Source organism: Filicampus tigris, chromosome 17 (genome assembly GCF_054856515.1).
Source record: "Filicampus tigris isolate MCC_2025a chromosome 17, RoL_Ftig_1.0, whole genome shotgun sequence".
NCBI classification, from domain to species: Eukaryota; Metazoa; Chordata; class Actinopteri; order Syngnathiformes; family Syngnathidae; genus Filicampus; species Filicampus tigris.
Window position 1 is genome coordinate 12,690,163 of NC_141233.1, and position 20,103 is coordinate 12,710,265.

The following is a 20,103-nucleotide window of genomic DNA, read 5'->3' on the forward strand; positions in this document are numbered from 1 at the left end:
CATGTTTTGCTGTCGCTTGTGCTTTTTATTATTAAGCATTGTTTTGCAGTTCCGGGGCCTGTTGGACATGTGGAGGCCTGGAACATGACTTGGCCTCTGCCAAAAAATAACAGAATTATGTCCAATCAAAAGCAGGTTTCCACACTATTACTGAGGCCACATGGGTAAAATTGAAGTTCTTTGTTGTTTTAATTAAATTTTTGCATAATAAAAACAACAAAAAAGACAATAGCACATTTACTTGTCAAAACTGGATGTACAGTATTTGCGTACTTTTGTGTATCTTTGTTGCCTGTTTTCACAATTGCACAATTTGCTGTTGAACCACATCAGGCTTGCTCGGCCTTGGTTCTGCGCTTTTTACCGAATGGCTGCAGAGGGTTTATTCAAAAGTGAAGTGGCAGACAAATGAGTGGTTTTTCATCAAGCATTTTGACTCCATCTAAAATAAAATCAGTAATATTCAATTCTCATTGTTGATGTTATCCTGCAAAGCAGATGATGAGCATCTTTGAAGACTCATTGGCACCAGATGACTCAGCAACACCACAACATGGTCATGTCAATAAAGTTGAATGAGAGACAGCAAACCTCACAATGTGCGTTTAATGGATGCGATCTGCTCCCAATGACAGCTGCAGTGCATTCGCAATTTGACGAAGCAGATTCCGTTGGGTTTATTTGATTGTTTTCCAGGCTGCGTCTGTCGTCTTCTTTATTCAAGCGGCCAAACATTCCTTTGCGGAACACTCTGATTTTTCACAACACATGCCAGCCATCAAGCAAAACACACACATACAAACAATACAATTGCCAGTGTAAGGATAAATGACATTGATGTAATCCTAACGTGTCTATGTTGTGGTGTTAGGACCACAACAAACAGAGCAACAATACATCTGCACAGACAATGTAACAGTAATCTCAGTCATAAATTCCTTATCCTTTGCGGAGAACAAGTAATATTAGCGCTGCACTGATGAGCTAAGAGGAGTTGAGATGTCTCAGTGAACGGCATATCTGTCTTTCTGTTTTATACTGCCCCCAGGTGGCCAAGTCAGGCAGCACAATGGCCATTCAATTGATGCAGCGTGACAAAAAATCTTTCACATTGTGCATTTAAAACAATCACACGGCGTTCTCTTAATAAAGATTTTGCTTAATTTAGCTTAATGCTAACAAACAATGCTAAATGTAAAGAAGGGCTCATGAGCATTTTACTGCCTGTTGTTCTGTGTAAACGACATGGGATGGGCGGAAGAAGTTGAGTCGGCGACTTTCCATTTTCGGAGGTAGTATCAGAAGCCCTTTTACGCTGCCGGTTAAAGCCGGAATTTTGTTCTGTCTCCCATTTATTCAGGCGTAGGTCCACTGTCGACCACTAGATGGTGGCACACTATGTAGTCTGACTAAATTTGAAACAGGAAGAAAAACAGGGAGGATTTCAGCTCTGTTTAGTTTTTGCTGAAGATTACTGAAAGGCCCATCCTCTTTAATCCTGTTTTATATTCCTACAGAAATCAGTAAGTCAAATTTCTGACATACAACTCTGTGCTTGATGCTGCTTTGTACGAACGGCATCACCTCAAAGTTGGGGGCGCAAAGTTAACCGGCAATTTGTGAGACACAGTAGTATCGGATATATCCACTGCTTGATGTTCCAAGCCGCTACTTTTCCTCACCTAATGCTGCATTTTGGCTTTTTCCAACCTGGGTTTGATGCTACTTTGGGTTTTTGATCGCAGAGGCAGAAGGATAAGGGTGCGGTATCCTTCAAAGAAATAACTTCCCACATCACTTCTTAAGCGGGAACAAAAAACTGCCGCTAAATGAAAAGCCTCAGCTCACAGCTTGCAGCCGCAGCTGCCAGCATTGTTGCCCACCAGGCTTGCCTGGCCCAAGAACAGACAAGAGAACGCAAGGCGGCCGAGCGGGTCCGCACGGCAGGTAACCAACATGAAACAGCTGCAATTACTACCAACACCTTTTGCAAACACCATCTGACTCCAAAAGGTGATCTATTTATCTTTATCTTTTTTTTTTTTTTTTTTTTTGGGGGGGTGGGGTGGGGGTGTCTTGTTGGTGTTCCAGATGATGGCGGGCGCGGATTTTCCTCACATCACTTCAAGCATCCTGGATGAATAAGCTGCGGGCGATAAGACGCTTGATTGTGTGCCGCGCTTTAATGAAGATCACACATTGTCTGAAAGGCACTGCGGGCTATTGATCATCAACCGAGGTAAGAATCAAAAAGAAAACACGCCAAGGCAGGGGAAGCTGCGTGTTACTTACGAAAACTTACACAAAGTTCAATGTAGTCTATGGCTGCTTTTACATTGCAAACTCAAATGGACAATATTTTCATCACTTTACTGGACTGTAACATTTAACCCATTCACTGTTATTTCAATTTCTAGCTGTCGAAGATGAGTTAGTTACACCAAATACACGTCTTCCTGACCAAAAAGCAGTGAAACCTCACTTTTATTGAAGAGAAACGTATCAAGCAGAGACTTTGACTTTAACACAAATTCTTTGCTTTTGTGACACCTCAAACTATAAAACAACAAAAACAAGATTTACTTCCGGCGGAAAAATGATTTATTTCAAGTTGAACATCGGTGGCTTTTTTACATGGCGTTCGCCATTCGCTGCATGATCACACCACACACTTTCGACTACCTACCGCGACACATACTCGTTTGATATCTGAAGTTACAAATTCCTGTTTTCCAATTCCTCCGTTTCATGTTCTGATTTCAATAAAAATCATTGCAATACGTGGTTAAAAATAGGCATTTGTTGAAAGAGTACCCTAGGGAGCCGTTGTAGAGCCACTACAGAACATCATTTGTGTGAGTTATCTTCCACTGGTAATTTAAGGACGGCATACGATAATGTGAATTGACGGCTCGAGCGTATACGAATCTGAAGCTGTAAGAACAGTTGTGTTTGCTGCAGTAGCTGTTTGATGCTGGCCGGGCGGAAGCTGGTGAGAGAAAGGGAAGAGATGCGCTAACGGATTAGCTTCCAGCGGCCATCCTGCGGCGAGCGGGCTTGTTGTTCCTGGGAAGACTGTAAGGTGATTACTGTGCGCTTTGCCATCGCTCCACTGCTTCGGCACTATGGACACAAGAACCCGGCCGCCTCTGATCAGCGCAGTGACTTGCTAAATGTGTTCCTTTGATCTAAATGCAACACAGTAGCGCTAGTTGGGCAAATTGCACATTGTAGCCAGTAAAGACTGTATATGTTAAAATAACAAAAGTTAAAAGGAAACAGACAGAAGAGGATTCAGTGAGTTTTGCTCATTCCGCTCCACTGGGTTCCTTCGTTTTGTGTGTAGCAGGAGGTGAAGTGGATCTTTTCTTCACGCTGGATGAAAGGCAGCTGAAGCACAGTAATACTACAGATGGCTACGCTCCAAAACTTTTCTTTTTTCTTTTTTCTTTTCAGTCCTGATTTGGCTTCTGAAACTGTTCAACTTCCAGTTCCTTTTCAACATCATCATGTGTGGGGCGGGGGGGTTGGGGGGGGGGCGGTGGCGATGTCTACCGGAATGGGTTATTTGTAGGGGTAATTAATCTGATAGTTGATTAATTATTCATATTATTTACTGTATAACTCTGTCATTGATGAAATGCATTTCCGTTTTTTTATTCATAGGTGTTTTTATTCATTTAATTTAAATTAATGTATTTTGTTCGTTTGTGCATTCATTGAGCAAGTCAATCTGTTCCATCCGGTGAGTTCGTTAGTTAGTTACTTTGTTTGTTCGGTTAGTTAGTTTGGTAATTAGTGTGTCCAGTTACTTAGTTGGTAATTTAGTTTGTCTTTTTATCCATTTCGTTACTTAGTTAGTTGGTTACTTTGTTTGTTTGTCCATTTGTTTCAGTTAGCTATTTTGTTTGTGTGTCCATTTGTCTAGTTAAATAGTTACTTGGTTTGTTCCTCCATTTGTCCGGTTAGTTAGTTAGTTCAATCATTAGATTGTTGAAGTAACAGTGTCTTCTTCAAAGACAAGCCTTGGAATGAATCCGTTGCCTTCTAATTGGCTGATGTCTGTCTGTCCTTTCGGCACCAAAAGTCCATTGTTCAATTCCAGTTGAAAGCTCACTAACCCGCTCACACACGGCTACTGGTTTAAGGGCAAGCAAGCATTGCGTCGCAGATGTTGCTGTCCGCTGTGTGAATGTTGATGTTGATGCAGGAAGATGCTACATGCGGCCAATGCAAACACGTCAACGCACTGCAGAGGGATTCGACTCTCCCTTATGCTCCAAAATTCACGCTGAGAGAGAATGGTGGATTTCCCCCCCCCCTTTTTTTTTTTTATAAAAGGGATTTGAGTGCGTGTGTGCTAAGTGGGTCAGTGCGCTGTGCACAGTGTCCATGAAGCAAGGAGAAGACTGCAGTCCAGCTTTTGTGGCTTTTTGTGTGCGCTAAATTATGATAAAAAACACAGTGGCTGGCTCCATGTCCTCATTTTAGAAATTGAACTGCTAGAAATTGCATTGAAATCTACAAATAACACATTTTCTTCTTTCCCTCTTTTTTTGGGGGGGGATGCATCCCGTCTGCTCCATCAGCCCCCATCTCACCTTCTAGGCCTTCCCTGACTCATTACGGCAATGCCAGATTAATTCCAGTACGCAGGCGGCGCACTAAACGCCGTCTATCTGCGGGGGCTTTTTGCCCCTTCCAACGTGTCCATGCAATCTCCCGAGCAGGGAAAGAGGCTATTAGGCGGCGCTTCAAGAAAAGGATGGAGCGAATCAAAGCCGGGGAAATTGAACACAGGTAGACAAATACGCTCACACTGGAGCCAAATGGAGGAGCTCTGAAGATCACCTCATCTGTTTTTTTTTTGTTTTTTTTGTTTTACTTTAACATGCCAGTGTTAGACAGTCAAGCATTTGATGCTTCGCACCTTATTATGGAGAAAAGTGAAGAGTTAAAATGCATTCCAATGATGGGTCGATGTTATTTTTACAAGAATTGAGTATAGGAAATGGGGCAATTTCAAAGCAATTTCTAATATGTGTGTATATATATATGTATATGTATATATATATGTGTATATATATATATATATATAGAGAGAGAGAGAGAGAGAGAGAGAGAGAGAGAGAGAGAGAGAGAGAGAGAGAGAGAGAGAGAGAGAGAGAGAGAGAGAGAGAGAGAGAGAGAGAGAGAGAGAGAGAGAGAGAGAGAGAGAGAGAGAGAGAGAGAGAGAGAGAGAGAGAGAGAGAGAGAGAAAATTAAACATGTCATCAATCTGAAATTGCCATTCTTATGAGAAAAATATTTTCATCGCTGTTCCATGACCCCCCAAAAAAAGCTCAGAAATTCCTTTCCTGTCACTCCATAATGTCTGTAAATGATTGTTTTAAAAGCAGCTCATCTCCCTAAGTAACGCATCTCAAGTGGCCATTGTGGACTCTGTGTCTTGAGGGTGGTGCGAAAGTCCTTGGAGTGTCCCAAACATCTTATCAGATCAACTTTCTATCTGATAGGAATAATGAATGTGCATCCCAAAGCCTCAATGTCCGCAGGTTTATTCAAAAGGAGACGGTCAAAACATTAGGGACAGTAATGATGTCACTGCAAAAATACAACCTCAATTGACAGTGTCATAACTGTACTTTAATGCTAATAATATCCTTAAATTAATCTTTAGTATCTTGAGGCAGAATTTTTTGAAAAAGCTCTCCTTCTGCAATCATTCAAAAGCCCTTAGTTAGCCTTGTTATCTTAGCTTGATAGTAGCTAACTAATCCTCATTTCAACAGCGGAATATTAGCATTTTGAGCAAACAGCAGCATAGCTATTACAAATAATACAATTACTGCACATTGTTATGTTTACCTTGGAGCAAACAAAAGTTAGACTGTTGATTTTTGACGGATTGAGTAAGCTCTGTGGACGACCATATAGTTTTGTACTTAACTAGCCAACATAGCTTTGCGTTAATGTACGCGGTTCAGCACTCGCGCACTCACATATTCCCATATTTCTGTGGGGAATTCATCCTCAGTTATTGGCTGAAAAACTTGTCTATTCACATTTTTTGTGGTTATGCCGACACAATTGAAGTGTTACTTTGACACCATCTGGCGCAATCTTGCTGTTGTTGTTAGATTTAATCCATTGCGTTTTTTAGCATGCATTTCAGATAGAGTTGGCGGTCCGTGAATACACCTCGTGCAAGGACAAAAGTGAAACTGAAGATAAGTTTCTGCTATCTCTATTAATTCCGTGTGTAGTCTACCGCTGCTTCGCCAGTAGAATTGTTTTTTTCAATCATTGATTATTTTGTGTCATGGCGTGTTTTAAGGGCTTTGCTGTCAGCTTGTGCCATCTATATGTAATTACAAACCTCTTTTAGAGAGGACATCAATCGTGTATTTTTGCGATTCGCTGCAGGTCTCAGTCTCTATCCCCCAAAACGTAGCTTTCCATTTTTTTTCCCACCCGTTGCCCACGTACTTCCCACAGACAGGGAGTGTGGATGGCGGTCCCACAGGAGCGACTGTTGTTGCTGTACAGTGAAATGCTTGTGACGTGCAGGGTCAATGTGTGCCTCATCCACTTTCACTGTACATGGGAGAGCATTGATCTCCTATCACATGCTGGCAAGGATGGCCGACCTTGCACTAACAGCCTAAATCTGCTTTAAATCTTATATACACCTGTATCTATAATATTTAATTACTACTAGCCATTCTGTGTTTATGCCTTTAAGGAGTGGTCACAGGTCAAGGTAGCGTTCACCTGGAACTGACCACACACGGCCAGTTTGCCAGGACAACAGCAGCGCTATTGATCAGAGTGATTCTTTCAAGGTACGTTTGTCCTGAGAGGTTTCAGCTGCCACCTTGAAATGAAGAAGTCAACACGCGGCAGATGATTAAGACCCTTGGGTCAACACGGCCATTTCACCCATTAACCAAGAGCGGGTTTAACTGCTTTCCGTGTGCATGTGGTCGAACCGGTGGGTTGGTCAACAGAAGGAAAGTCAGATTTAATGTAAGCAACATCGAACCCCTATGGAGGGCTCAATGTAAGTATGCAGCTAATCCTCGGTTTACAACGGTCCTTATAGATGACGTTTCAAAGTTACAAACTGCACTCAATGAACTAGCGACGTACTTACAGTTTTTTTATTGGGTTGTTGTTGTATATTCGTAGGCTACAAGTGTTTTTCAAACAGACATTTACTGTAGCAATCGGACAGAAAGTTGCTTTTTGAAAGATACCTGGACATGTCCAAAATGACCCTGAAATGGGGCGCTACATACCAAAAATGGCAGATTTTTCTTTTCGGGCATGGATTCTTGAGACTTTTTTTTTTTTAATTTTCTGAATTTTGAAAGGTACGGAACCAATCCGGTGTATCGAAAATTGAGGAAGAGATTTCAATGCAATATGGAATAAGGTCACATGACCAGAAATGGGGAAACTTCCCAACCTCCAAGTTTTGTACATGGCTCCGACCGCAAGCACATGGCTTGAAAAAAAAAAAAAAAAAAAAAGCACTTCCAGACCAGAATCCTGCACAGGTCAGAGGTGAGGGTCAGGGGTCGAAGAGGCGGTATCTCACTGCCCCCAATACCCCCCCCCCCCCCAAACCCGAGGTTTACACAAGTGTAAAAAGAGTCCATTCAGTGTGGTTGGGTTTCACAAAGGTCCACTGTGTGGGGGCCAGGACACCCCCCCTACAAACCTCGTACGACCCCCACACATACACAAACCTCCTCCATACACATGCCTACACAGGACGCACACAATGCGGGGGGGGGGTGTCGGCTTGGTCAGCAGACAGCAACATATAGATGTTAACCGCAAATACTTTCCTCCACGATGCTGCGTTATGGTCCTTCAACTCTGATTTAATGCACAATTTAATCTTTGGTCGAGTCTTCAGTTCACTTTTGTTGGAAAATGGATGCACTGTGGCATGACATAAGATGGCATTCATTAAATTAAACATAACGCCTCACAAAAATAAGACATAACTGGGACTATTTTATATTTGTTGTACATGTACACTGATGCAAACAGGTAAAATAAAATAAACATATTTTCAGCACATTTCATAAGCAACTGCTGAAGTATCTTTTGTTAATTTTTTTAACAGGACTAAATATTTGAAGTATTGTGACTGTGATGTAGTTAGCTTTTTGTCCGGGGCCATATTTGGCCAATTAAACAAGAGTTTAAAATTAAATAAATGAATCATCATAAAAAAAAAAAACATTTTTGTGTACAATAAATTGATAATTAAAAATGTTTTTTATAGAAAATGAATTGGTATGAAACTACCAAAAATTGTGAGTTGAAATAAAATGACATAAAATTAATTGCAATGCACTGAAACGGTACCATGTCACTTTATTTAAACAACACGTTAAGAGGGAAGCGTGAAATTTCATTCAAGACATCCAATAATCGAAAAATTGTCAATTTGTAGTTTCACGTCCTTTTAGTGTGCCCTAATCTTTATTGAAAGACAGATAAACATATTTACATATCACTATCGTAAATATAATCATGATATTGAAAATGTCCAAAAACTAACATGACACTGAATGAAATCATCATTGTTAAGAATTTTAATTTCAAAGTATTTCAATAAGTGCCCTAATACTGTGAAATAAATTGAAATGTTATCATCTGTCAGTAGCCTAAATTTACTGATAATATCATTAAAAACATTTGTGGGGTGGGTGGGGCAGTTAAGTAAGTTTTGTAATTCAATATTAAACTATTAACCATTTGTGCGTTTGAATTTAAAAGCGATATAAATCAGCATTGAAAATCCCCCATTTAAAGTAAAATGTGTGTGAGAAGAGTGTGTGTATTTTACATTTGCATTAAAGTCTATGTAAACAGCCAATCATGAGCTATAATTCCTCATCTGACACTTAATGTTCTTTGTGTCTAATCTGACACAAGCCCCCAAACTTTCTCCAGTCGCTGTCTCGCTAACTCCTTGTTATTATATCAAAGTGCGCCCATGATCTGCTTCTTTTTTTTCTTTTCTTTTTTTTTTTTTTTTTTTATAATTTAGCCCTCATCTTCCTTTTTCCCCCCTCAGTAAAACGGCGGATTATAAACAGATTAAGGGAGTGCCTTTTTCTTTATCCCCGGCTAAGCCTGCACAGCACGCAGCTCAAAGGTAATGAAGCACTCTGTGATCCGTGCCCGGATGAATCTAAAGATTCCCAGAGCACTACTGTAAGGCAGTCTGACGGAAATTGGATTTTTACGAAAGCCACCGCCTGCACCTCGGCCCCCCTTCAAACCTAAACTGTCAAAGGCTCAAGAACCTGTTGGTTCAACTTTTTTGTGAAACCTATTGGTGTAAATGTTGAATTACCAAAAGTTTCTATTGCAAATTTTTGTGTTACACTTTTAATTTTCCTGCTGTCATAAAACCGCAGATAAAAGCATGAGTAGACAGTACTTTGCCACACAAAGGCGGACTACCAAGCAATTGCTGGTGCCCCAAAAATTCCAAGTTCCCTCTAATCAGCTCATAAAAACTGATTCATGAAAATTTCTCCAATTCTAAGTAAATGTTTTAGTCTTAAGTCACAATCTTAAAAACGCATCAATTTATTTATTGTTTCGACTGCTCCTGTCTGCCTTCTCAAGCATTGGACTAGTCCATCTTGAATGCAGTCCCACAAATTTTGCTCCATCAATGACAATCAGAATGGACGTGATCTAATCAAAACATTAAGACCAATGTCAGAGATGAAAGATCTGCTTCAAATATTAGGTCAGAACATACCACTTTAGCAATTTTAAACATCAGGCTGCTAATTAAACAGGAAATGAGCCACTCTGCTTGATTCATCAATTTGTAGATTTGACTCTACCAGCCAAGCACCTCACTCGGTTGTCCATTTTGTATGTGTTAGTGCAGTGTTTATGCTAAAGTAACTGCTAAAATGGCTGCTATAGCGATGCTAATTTCCGTCAACCCACGTTTCCCATTGTATGTTAAGCATTCAGATAGCAGATTTGCATTAGTCTATTAATCATTGCCGTGATCTTGTGTTGAAAGTAGAACTTGAGATGTATCGCGTCAACATAGTTCCTTGACTACTGGAGGACTACTTTACAACTAGACAGGGCTTTGGCGCCATTGCATCGTGTGTCTCGGGGCGTTTCAGCAGGAGCACAATATCGGTGAATTGTTTCGTTCTTCAACAAATAGCTGGTTTTAGGTTACAAGAAAAAAAGGAATAAATAAATAGTCAGCTGTGAGTATGCGGTGGATTACTATGGTCCGAGCATTTCGGTAGCTGCTTTGGTCTGCTTGTCTTAAAATGTTTGAAAAGGTGACATGGACTGTAACTACTTTACGAGTTTATGAGGCTCTCTCAAGGCAGCCAAGAAAATTAAGAGCTAATTTGCAGCATTTTCTCCATTTTGTATTAGCCCTAACGGTTCTCCAGATCAAACGTGAGCATCGTGCTATCAATAGATGATTGGTGGGACGTCCTGAGTGACAGTCTGCAGGCTGCGAAGCCGCCGCCTCCTCCCTCTGATCGAGCGCTCTGACGCACACGCATTCTATCAGCGTTGGCCAGCAAAGTGTCGATGTGTGTCTGAGATACCGAGGTGATTAAAGTCATCATCTTGTCTACACCTAGTCCTACCCGCGCCAACTGGGAAAAAGGTCCTCGTCAGACCACAGAGAACTTCACTTGAGGGTAAACGTGTAATGGAGCATGGTTTTAGTTGCTCGGACTGGACTCTTAAGAGAATCCGATGTATGCGGTCTGTGGGAGGGAGAAAATTGGGACAATTTCACATTGTAATACAATGTAAGACTAACATTAGGTGGTAAATAGAAACTCTAACTTTAACTACAAGCACATCAGCAGACAGTCTCAGAAAGATGGTGCAGCATCAAAGTCCATTTTTAGACTAAGATATCAAAAAGTAGTTGTGCTCCTTACGGGACCATAACGATACAGCGATCATGTCGTCAAGGGGCAAGGGTACGAAATCGGAACATTTGAGGGCACCACCCCTGTGACACGCCACTGTTAAAGGTGAACACATTTCCTGGATAGAGTTAAGGAAACATCTTGGTCATGTCATCCTGGTTCCAAGACGGAACAGGAAGAGGAAATGAACCGAGGTCTACATTGCAATGTCGTGTGACAAACTGTGGCCCCAAGGCATGTCTTCACTACACAATGGCGTCTCCAACTTGAAGGCTCGCTGTGTGGGTTGATGCCAACATACACACTTGTCGATTTGGACATCAATATTTCTTTTTGCCAGCGACAGACTGGAAATACAATTCGGAATTTCACCAAAAACCATCACATGGAAGGATGAACAAGCAAACCGCACATGCAATAGCTGGAGCCGAGATTCAAACCTGGATCCCTTAGACGGTGAGTCATGAGTCAGACACACTAGCCACATTCCACCGTGTTTGGTCAAATATAGCCAAATGTATTTCTGTATGTAACTGATAAATCGTTATATTCATATAGTGCTGAGACGGCAATACGATGGAGAAGTGGTGAGCTTGCCAGTCTGGCAGTTGAGGATTTCTGAGAAAGAATTTCGGGTCAGGACTGTTTGGTCTTTGCATGTGTCACTCTGTGCTGATGTCACACTTATTGTCACACTCATTGGGGGTATGGGTGTTTCAACACCCATATTTTCACCAGTAGAATGCTTCAACACCCTCACTTATTGTCCCACTCACGAGGCATGTGGGTGTTTCAACAACCACACTTTTTACGGTGAAAGACTTTAACAGCCATGTTTTCTCACATCCACTGGGATGTCAACAAGCATCAACAACAACAAATGTTTGTTTTTTTTCCAATTAAACACCCACACTCTGTGAAAGGCGTCAACATACACACTTTTCCCAGGTGAAATGTTTCAACAATCACACGTTATTGCACCTGTGGGGATGTGGATGATTTCACACCCACACTTTTTCAAGCGAAATATCTTAAACCCCACACTTTTTATTGCACTCACAGGGAATAAGGGTGCTTCTACACCCACAGTTTTACCAGTGAAGGGCCTCCTCACCCACATTTTTTCCTCTGTCACTGGTGATGTGGGTGTTTCAGCACCACACTTATCCCAGTGAAAGTTTTCACTATCCAGGTTTCAACACCCGCACTTTTTGTCGCACTCATGGGGGATGTTGGTTTTTCAACTCCTACACTTTTTCCAGCGAAATATTTCAACACCCACCATTTCGTCTCTCTTGCGATGTGTAAACCAAGCTTCACACTTTTCCTCCCAAACACCACCTATACTCCAAAAAAAAAAATCATAACAAAAGCTCCATACCTTACTTAAGTTAAGTCACGCGAGATTTCCTGACGTCAGACGAGATGACTTCAGGGCGCGCACGTTGTCTTGATGAAGAGTGGGCAAGGGGGCGTGGCTTGGTCGCGTCTTTCCCTGACTGCTCGCCACACACAAGACAGACACATGTGGACATGAGACAGCCCCCTAGGTGTCTCACTTTCTCGCCGTTTGCGCCGCTTCGTCTGCAGCCTGACGTCAGCGCCGCGTTGATTCGCTCCGGCGAGACAAGGGAAGGAGTTAGTGCGTGTTCGCAGACAACCAGAGCGAGAGAACCACAGAGCGGGGCTTTACTATGCTCTACAAGCCCGCCGGCCCCCTCTGTTTGCCCGCGTACACTCCGGACGTGACTCGCTAACTTCAGGTGAGTAACCCGGCGGACATGAGCCGACGCCACTTTAGCAGCACTGTTTATATTTTAATATTATTATTCATAGTAGTCATTTAAAGCCCTTCCACGCACTTTGTTGCGCTCGTTCACCACGTCCGGGTGCACCTTTCGCCGTGTCCCCGTTCAACCTTGCCGAGTTGTTGACAAGCACGGACGTCGCTTCTTACCTTGGATGAAAGGTCCTGAAAGTTGACACAATTTTGAAATGGTGAACGTGACGATAATGTAACCTCAAAAGCATCTGCGTTAGGCAGCACCCACCTGGAGGAGTTTTGGAGACCGGAGACCAGACGACACTTAAAACGAGTGACGTTTTGGCATGGTTTCTTTTTAAAAATGGCGCTTTTATTTTCCTCATTCGGGACTACACCACGCAGGCAATTTGTGTGCGTTTTGATTTGATTGACAGCCGTCTGTAAATGTGACGTTAAATTGTTTGGCGTCATTTCCTCGGTGACCACCTGTGCGCCAATGAAGCGGACTTTTTCCCGGAGCGTGCGTCGGAATATCGAATGCATGCTTATTTGTCACACTCACATGATCGCATCGATGTGTTTGGTTGAGCTGGAGAGGGCTTGTATGTGTTTAAATGCACAACGTGTTGTGCATGTCTGCGCTGTCTAGACGCACGGCGCGCGTCTTTTTTTTTTTGTGTGTGTGTATTATTAATAACATAACGCGCGTGAAAAGGGGCACCATTAAGTGCGTACACGAGCGAGGGAGCGCAACAAGCATTTACGGAGGGGTGGGTGGTGGTGAGGTGGTCGTAAATTGGACGCTATTGGCAAAGCTGTAATAAAGATAATGTCGCGAATGACCTCCGTTGACTGACTGGGAGAGAGAGGCTGTCGTTTCGTCATCGCCTCTCGTCTCCTGTTTTAAATCGATGCCATCCTTGCAAACTAGCCGGGTGTACAGTACAGTACTATTTATTCAATGGTCATTTGTGCAAACAAAAGCTGCACATATATTTGGATTCCCCGCACATGATGCAGTGCATGATGCTGTGCACATGATGCAATTAGTGTTTTAAAGAATGGCTGCAGGGCTGTGTCCCCCCCTAGTTTGGAATGCCTGACAATATACATTGGACCTATAGTATAGATATGATGGGTCAACTGTGCATGTCACTTACAATGAACTATTTATTTGGAAGCTGGAGAATGTGGCTCAACATGTTGCCCACATGACTTCCCTGCAGACTAGTTGTTCATTTTCGGATGTTTTAGTGTCGCAGCGTTGTGTCCCGCTTTTGCTCTCACTTCCCAGCCATTTCTGGCCACCACTCCCGCCGCTCTCTCCCCCCGGTTTGTGATGGGAATACTGAACGAGACGGCTATTTAATTTCCGAAAAGGCCGCTTTGACGCTCTTTTGTGAGGCTGCCTCACATCAAGCCTGTTTAACCGGTCAGCTAAACGAATGAAGACGTGTTGGCTTCTTTTCTTTTTCTCTCTCTCTCTCTCTCTCTCTCTTCGCATGACATATGTCGGCCTGATTGGTATGCAGGGCGAGCCAGACAGACTGCTCACAAATTGTCTCTTCACAAATCTACAGTCAGCGCCAATGTTCCTGCTCTTGTCTCTTTAGCATCCCTGCAGGGTTGTTGGGATTGAAAAGGCCACGCGGACTAGCTACTTGTCATTCAAAAGTCTTGGACTGTTTTGATGTTTTTTTTAGAACGGCCTGTCTTCCTCATTGCAGGTTTCGTCTGGTTCCCAGTAGCTAAAACCACTGTGGAGCGGGGGAAGGCTAGCCTCATGAGTTGGCCTCGCAGACTTCCATCGACGTCATGGATTTAACAAAGATGGGTATGATCCAGCTGCAGAACCCCAACCACCCCACGGCGCTCCTGCACAAAGCCAACCAGATGCGCATGGCGGGGACGCTGTGCGACGTGGTCATCATGGTGGACAGCCAGGAGTTCCACGCCCACCGGACTGTGTTGGCCTGCACCAGCAAAATGTTTGAGATCCTCTTCCACCGCAGCAGCCAGCATTACACCCTGGACTTTCTCTCGCCAAAGACGTTTCAACAGATTTTGGACTACGCTTACACTGCCACGCTCCAGGCCAAGGTGGAGGACTTGGATGACTTGCTGTATGCAGCAGAGATCCTGGAGATCGAGTATTTGGAGGAGCAATGTCTTAAGATCCTGGAGACCATCCAGTCGTCGGATGAGAACGACGCAGAGGTCAGCGTAAACGACGGCAGCACCGAGGAGGACGACGAGCGCAAAGGCCACAATGGGGTCAAGAGCTCCAAAAAGCATTCCATTGAGAGTCTCTACCTGTCAGGTACGGAGCAACTGGCCGCTATGTCTGGCATGGTGGACCAGAGTCCCTCAGTCTCCACGTCCTTTGGCGTCGCCAACCTAAGCCCCACCAAAGCCGCGGTGGACAGCCTGATGTCCATCGGCCAGACTCTGCTTCAGCAAGGCTTCGGGGGCGAACACGGCAACGCCCACCACCTCATGAGCGAGATCAAGACGGAAATGATGCAGGTGGACATGGGCGGCAACGGCCACGAAAGCATGGAGTCGGGTGGCTCCAGTAACGGCGAGCGAAGCGGCGAGGACCGGAATCGAGACGGACCGGGCACGCCGACCAGGAGCAGCGTGATCACCAGCGCCCGCGAGCTGCATTACGTCCGCGACGACGGCATGGGCGACGCTCAGGCCGAAGTCAGCCACATGGGTTTGGAGGCCATGGCCGGGATGGCGGAGAAACACCTGGCGTCCCTCTACTCCCTCCCGGTCAACCACAAAGGCGACGCCATCATGTCCATGCCGGTCTCGATGGCTTCCGCCCTGCCCATGTCGCCGGCCTTGGCCATGTCGGTGGACTTCAGTGCCTACGGCGGGCTGCTGCCTCAAAGCTTCATCCAGAGGGAGTTCTTCAGCAAGCTCGGCGAGCTGGCGGTGGGCATGAAACCCGACGGCAGGAACCAGCATGAACGCTGCAACGTTTGCGGGGCGGAACTTCCGGATAATGACGCTGTGGAGCAGCACAGGTAAGACCAGTTTCCGCGTATGATTCTCTGCCGCTCTGTCTTTTGACCTTTTAATTTTCTGGAGTTTTGTTTCCGTCCTTGGCTGGATTTTTTTTTTCTTCTCCTACCTGTGTCATGCCGATGTGACTAAGAGTGCTGGTCCTGTGTCCTGACGGCTTGTTTTTGTAGAATTGTCAAATTTCCTCCAACCATAAACGACATAGACATGCTTTTAAAAGCGGTGCCCACCTTTCCCTCCCACCACCTCCCTTTTGCCACACACAAGGGGAGTCAGTAATGATAGCGAGTCCAGGAAATGTGCGCTGGACCCTGGGATAAGGAGGTAGTTCCAGGGCAGTGGAGCAGTAGTAAACTAGCATGACGCTGCGTTAAAAAGGCCGTCTCAAGGCCTGCGAACTGATGTGATAAACGGGAAAATGCCAAATTTCCCAAGGCCTTCCGAGTCATTTGGCATCATTTTATTTATCTGCGATGCACACGCGAGCTTTTCGCTGTCTTTCCTTGAAGGTTGCCTTCAATGTGTGCGCTAATCAATGGGAATGCACAGCGATTAAAGTTCACTGAAGGATTTGAACCCTGTCACCTCTTGCTGGGCTCATACCTCGAATGAATTCCCCCTGCACAAACCACACGGCGCGCTGCTTAACTGCTGTCATTGCAGTGAGGAAGAATTTGTCAAAGTAGAAGTTTTGTCTGAACGAATGTCAGAGCAACTTTCCGTCCCTTCTACCTCTCGGTGGCATTTGGCAAGTTTTAAACAGCTTTCAAAACGCACTCCAAATGGAGTCCAGGCGCGTTAAAGGACAGGCAGCGCCGCCTTGAGAAAAGCCTGCCGTGTGGAACGTTGCCTGTGTTTCAAGAGGAATTTCATCAATTCGAGCGAGCTGGGAAATCTCGTATCAAAGGAGATTTCCACACCGTTTCATGCATTGATCTCGCAGCTCTGCCCCGCAGCATACTAATGGGTTAATTTAGGCGGGTAGACACACCGACAAGACGCTGTTAAGCGTCCTGGCGGCCTCCTGAAGTGTCAAAATCAAACATTGCATCACGCACTTGGAAAAAGGCCGGCTGCCGTCTGCGCCGATTCCTTTCACGGCGAACATAAGATGTTTTATTTCAGGCGAGCGAGAGTCGTGTTGCCTTTGACTAATTACGCATCATTTCCCCGCTGCCACTGTGTCAGGGTCACCGCCGCCTCAGCAACAAACACACAGAGCTGGCAAGAGTTCACTTGGTGCAGGCAGGTCACGTCAAACATGAGTGGGATTGTTTCCAGATGTGGCACAGGTCACTGCTGTGAGGTGACTCCTTATATTTATAAGCGCGTGGATGTTGAAATGAATGTGCCAGAAAGCACCATTTCCTGTTGAGATTTAGTTGCCACTCAAATGCACTCTGGTTTATATCAATAAAATGAACCAAATGGCCATTTGTAATGTGAAACTGTCACTACAAGTGGTTTACGTTTTCTGCAAACTTTTGTTTGGGTGCAAATTAGGGATGAACGACTGAAAGGTTTTTCTTCAATATTGCGATTTAATATGCGATTCTTTTTTTTTCGAGGTTGTCTTTTAACGTTTAATACACACAAGCAATGAATTAATTAGAATTATTCTACATAAATGTTTTGGTTTTATAGCTGACCGACTTGCGCTAAAATAAAGGCAAATGAACTATTTTTGAACTTATTTTTAGCATTGGCTTTCTTCTGAAACGGAAATAGCGGTTTCCTGCCATTAAATGGTATGTGTTCAAAATATTTCCTAATTAATAAACATGTTTTCATTGCCTCTTTAGCTACATCATTTTAATAGTGCACATAAGCAAACATGGAGAATAACATTAAAGTGGAAGTCAACCCTAAAATTTTCTTTTCAAAAAAATGTTCTATGCAGCGCCACGAGTTCAAACACGGCATTCAGATTTTTCATATTTGTGGAATATGAGTTAAGCATTAAATCCCACCCGTTTTTGTCCATGTCAGGGGGCGGCTATTTTGCCACTTGTTGTTGACTGATAATGACATCACAGTTGTCCACAGGTAACGACCAATCATGGCTCAGTGTCAGAAACCAGGTGAGCCGTGATTGGTTGTTACCTGAGCACTGAGCAGCTGTGATGTCATTTTAGTCAACAGCAAGTGACAAAATGGCCGCCCCCTGAGATGACTAAAAACGGGTGGATTTTACTGCTTAACTCATATTCCACAAACGCAATGGCATGTTTAGTCTAGTAAAGGCGCATAGGACATATTATTGTCAAAACATTTTTTTTGGATTGACTTCCACGTTAAAAGTAGAGATGCAAAGTTGTCATCAGACATCATCAATACGGGTTTCCATAAAGCTGTACAATTTGTTGGCAATAAATTAGCCCTGTGGAGTGATCTTCTAGTTGGTGCAGTAGTTTTCTGTAGTGAGTAGTCAGTGCAGCATTTCAGTAAATCTCGCATTGAGAAATGAATCAATAAACAACAAGCGCGAGCGATTTATTGGGGCAAATGAATGCAAGGCGCTTTGCTATAAAAGAAAAAAAAAAACCCACTGTATTGGTATTCCAAACGTAGCCCCCTGTGCGCCAGAAGTAGCTTGATGTTTATCGCCCCCCCCCGCCATCATCGTCCCGTCTCGTGCAAATGAGCGGCGCCACGCCAGAATGTGCGTAGCACAGGTGAGCATTTCCAGAAAGCAATCAGTGCTTTAAATTTTCCGAATACAGCCGGGCCACTTTTAGAGATGAGATGAGGATTTCCTGCTCCTCTCTATGTGTTTGCTTGTTTGCTCCCGCTATTGCTATTATTGCTTATTTGATTCAGCGGCGGTGGAAATAATCACGGCTGCATTAACGGCTGCACTCTCATGCTTTGCTGTTCATTACTTCTCCGGCGACGGCGGCGGCACTCGCTCTTCCGTTTCCTGTCCTTCTGTGGAGGGCGCTCTAATAACCCGGGGCTCCAGGTGTTTAAACAGCGGGCCCGAGGCTCTTATCTGTGCATATCAGAGTGGGGGTCCGATAACCCCCTGGCACCCCTCCTCGGTAAACCAAACGCAGATTGAGTCCAGATAGAGGCGTGCAGTTTGCAGCAGGTGATAATGTTGTATGCACACGCATGCTCGTCATGCTGAGGTGAAGCCAGCGGAAAGTGTTTGGTTGCTTTTCACACACGTCGACTCCCGTGTGTCCTGGCAACTATCAACCAGTCTCCACTCCCTTGTTTTTATTTTATTCCCACCCTCTCGCTCAAATGTGCATCCTACCAGATTTGTCTCGTTTGTGCTTTTGATTCCACGGTGGATTCTTTTTTTTTTTTTTTTTGTATACCTGTCACAAGTTTGTGTTGCTGACGATTGGCAACCGACTTGGTTGCTGGTTGTATAAAAAAGTTGTTAGTTACTCACAGGTTTATAAGTCGCACATATTAGGAGAGAAACCAAAAACTGTCATCCTTACTAGAGGTAAGATCTTAAACCCAAGCCCGAGTCTGAGCTTCCGAAATTCGGGTCGGGTCGGGCCTAAAATGTCAATCATTACGTTCGGGTCGGGTCAGGCCGAGCTTCTCTCTCGCTGACTTTTTTTTTTTTAATAAATATATGTTTATAAAAATGTATACTAAAACGATCTGCCTCTCTCTCTCTCTCTCTTAAAGTGCCGCGCTAGATTCTTAAGGACGTACTGCTGCTGTGGTTTATGGCCCAATTTTTAACCCGTCAAAATGACGGACGGCCTTAAATTTTTCCCGTCAACTCTTAAAAAAAATCCGTCAATGATGGAAAATTGTCGGTTAATGTAACCTCTGCAGACGCAGAAATATAAAGATGTATATGTTTATACAGTCTTGTTTGACTTAGATTTTGTTACAAAAGACAGGCATTAATTTGTTATTATAACTCACGCCTCCTCCCGAGTCCTCACAAATAAATGATGAAATTTCGTGTTTGCTTCGGGCTCGGGCCTGCAAATCAAGTTAATTGGTCAGGCTCGGGCTTTGGTCGGGCTATAATACCCGCGGGCCTGGGTCGGGTCGGGCTGGATTTTTTTTAGGCCCGATTTTACCTCTAATCCGTACTGTAGGAAATAAACATAAATTTGAAATTACATAAAGTAGCACGGAAGGGAAAATACTTTTAGTGCCACAGCAAAATGCACAGCATAGAAACAAGGTCCAGATACTTAACTCATTCACTGCCAAATACATATTCGTCTTTTCAATTCCAGCCAATCAATCCCAGGAATTTATTCATGTTTTTTGTTCTATTTTTTTCAAACGTTTTGGTAAAAGAGGGTCTGAAAATGTCTGGCTGTGAATGAGATAAGACCACATTTATTCAATGAC

General features: G+C 43.8%; 1 protein-coding gene across 1 annotated transcript in view; it reads left to right on the forward strand.

Annotated features, from left to right (window-relative positions):
- Positions 1–12,492: 12,492 nt before the first annotated feature.
- The window catches only part of zbtb16a (zinc finger and BTB domain containing 16a), a 108,434-nt gene continuing 100,823 nt past the window's right edge, over positions 12,493–20,103 (forward strand). The window contains exons 1-2 of the mRNA XM_086012401.1: positions 12,493–12,730; positions 14,460–15,767. Of these exons, the coding sequence (XP_085868527.1) occupies positions 14,548–15,767 (1,220 nt within the window). The 5' untranslated portion in view covers positions 12,493–12,730; positions 14,460–14,547. The remainder of the gene's footprint in view (positions 12,731–14,459; positions 15,768–20,103) is intronic.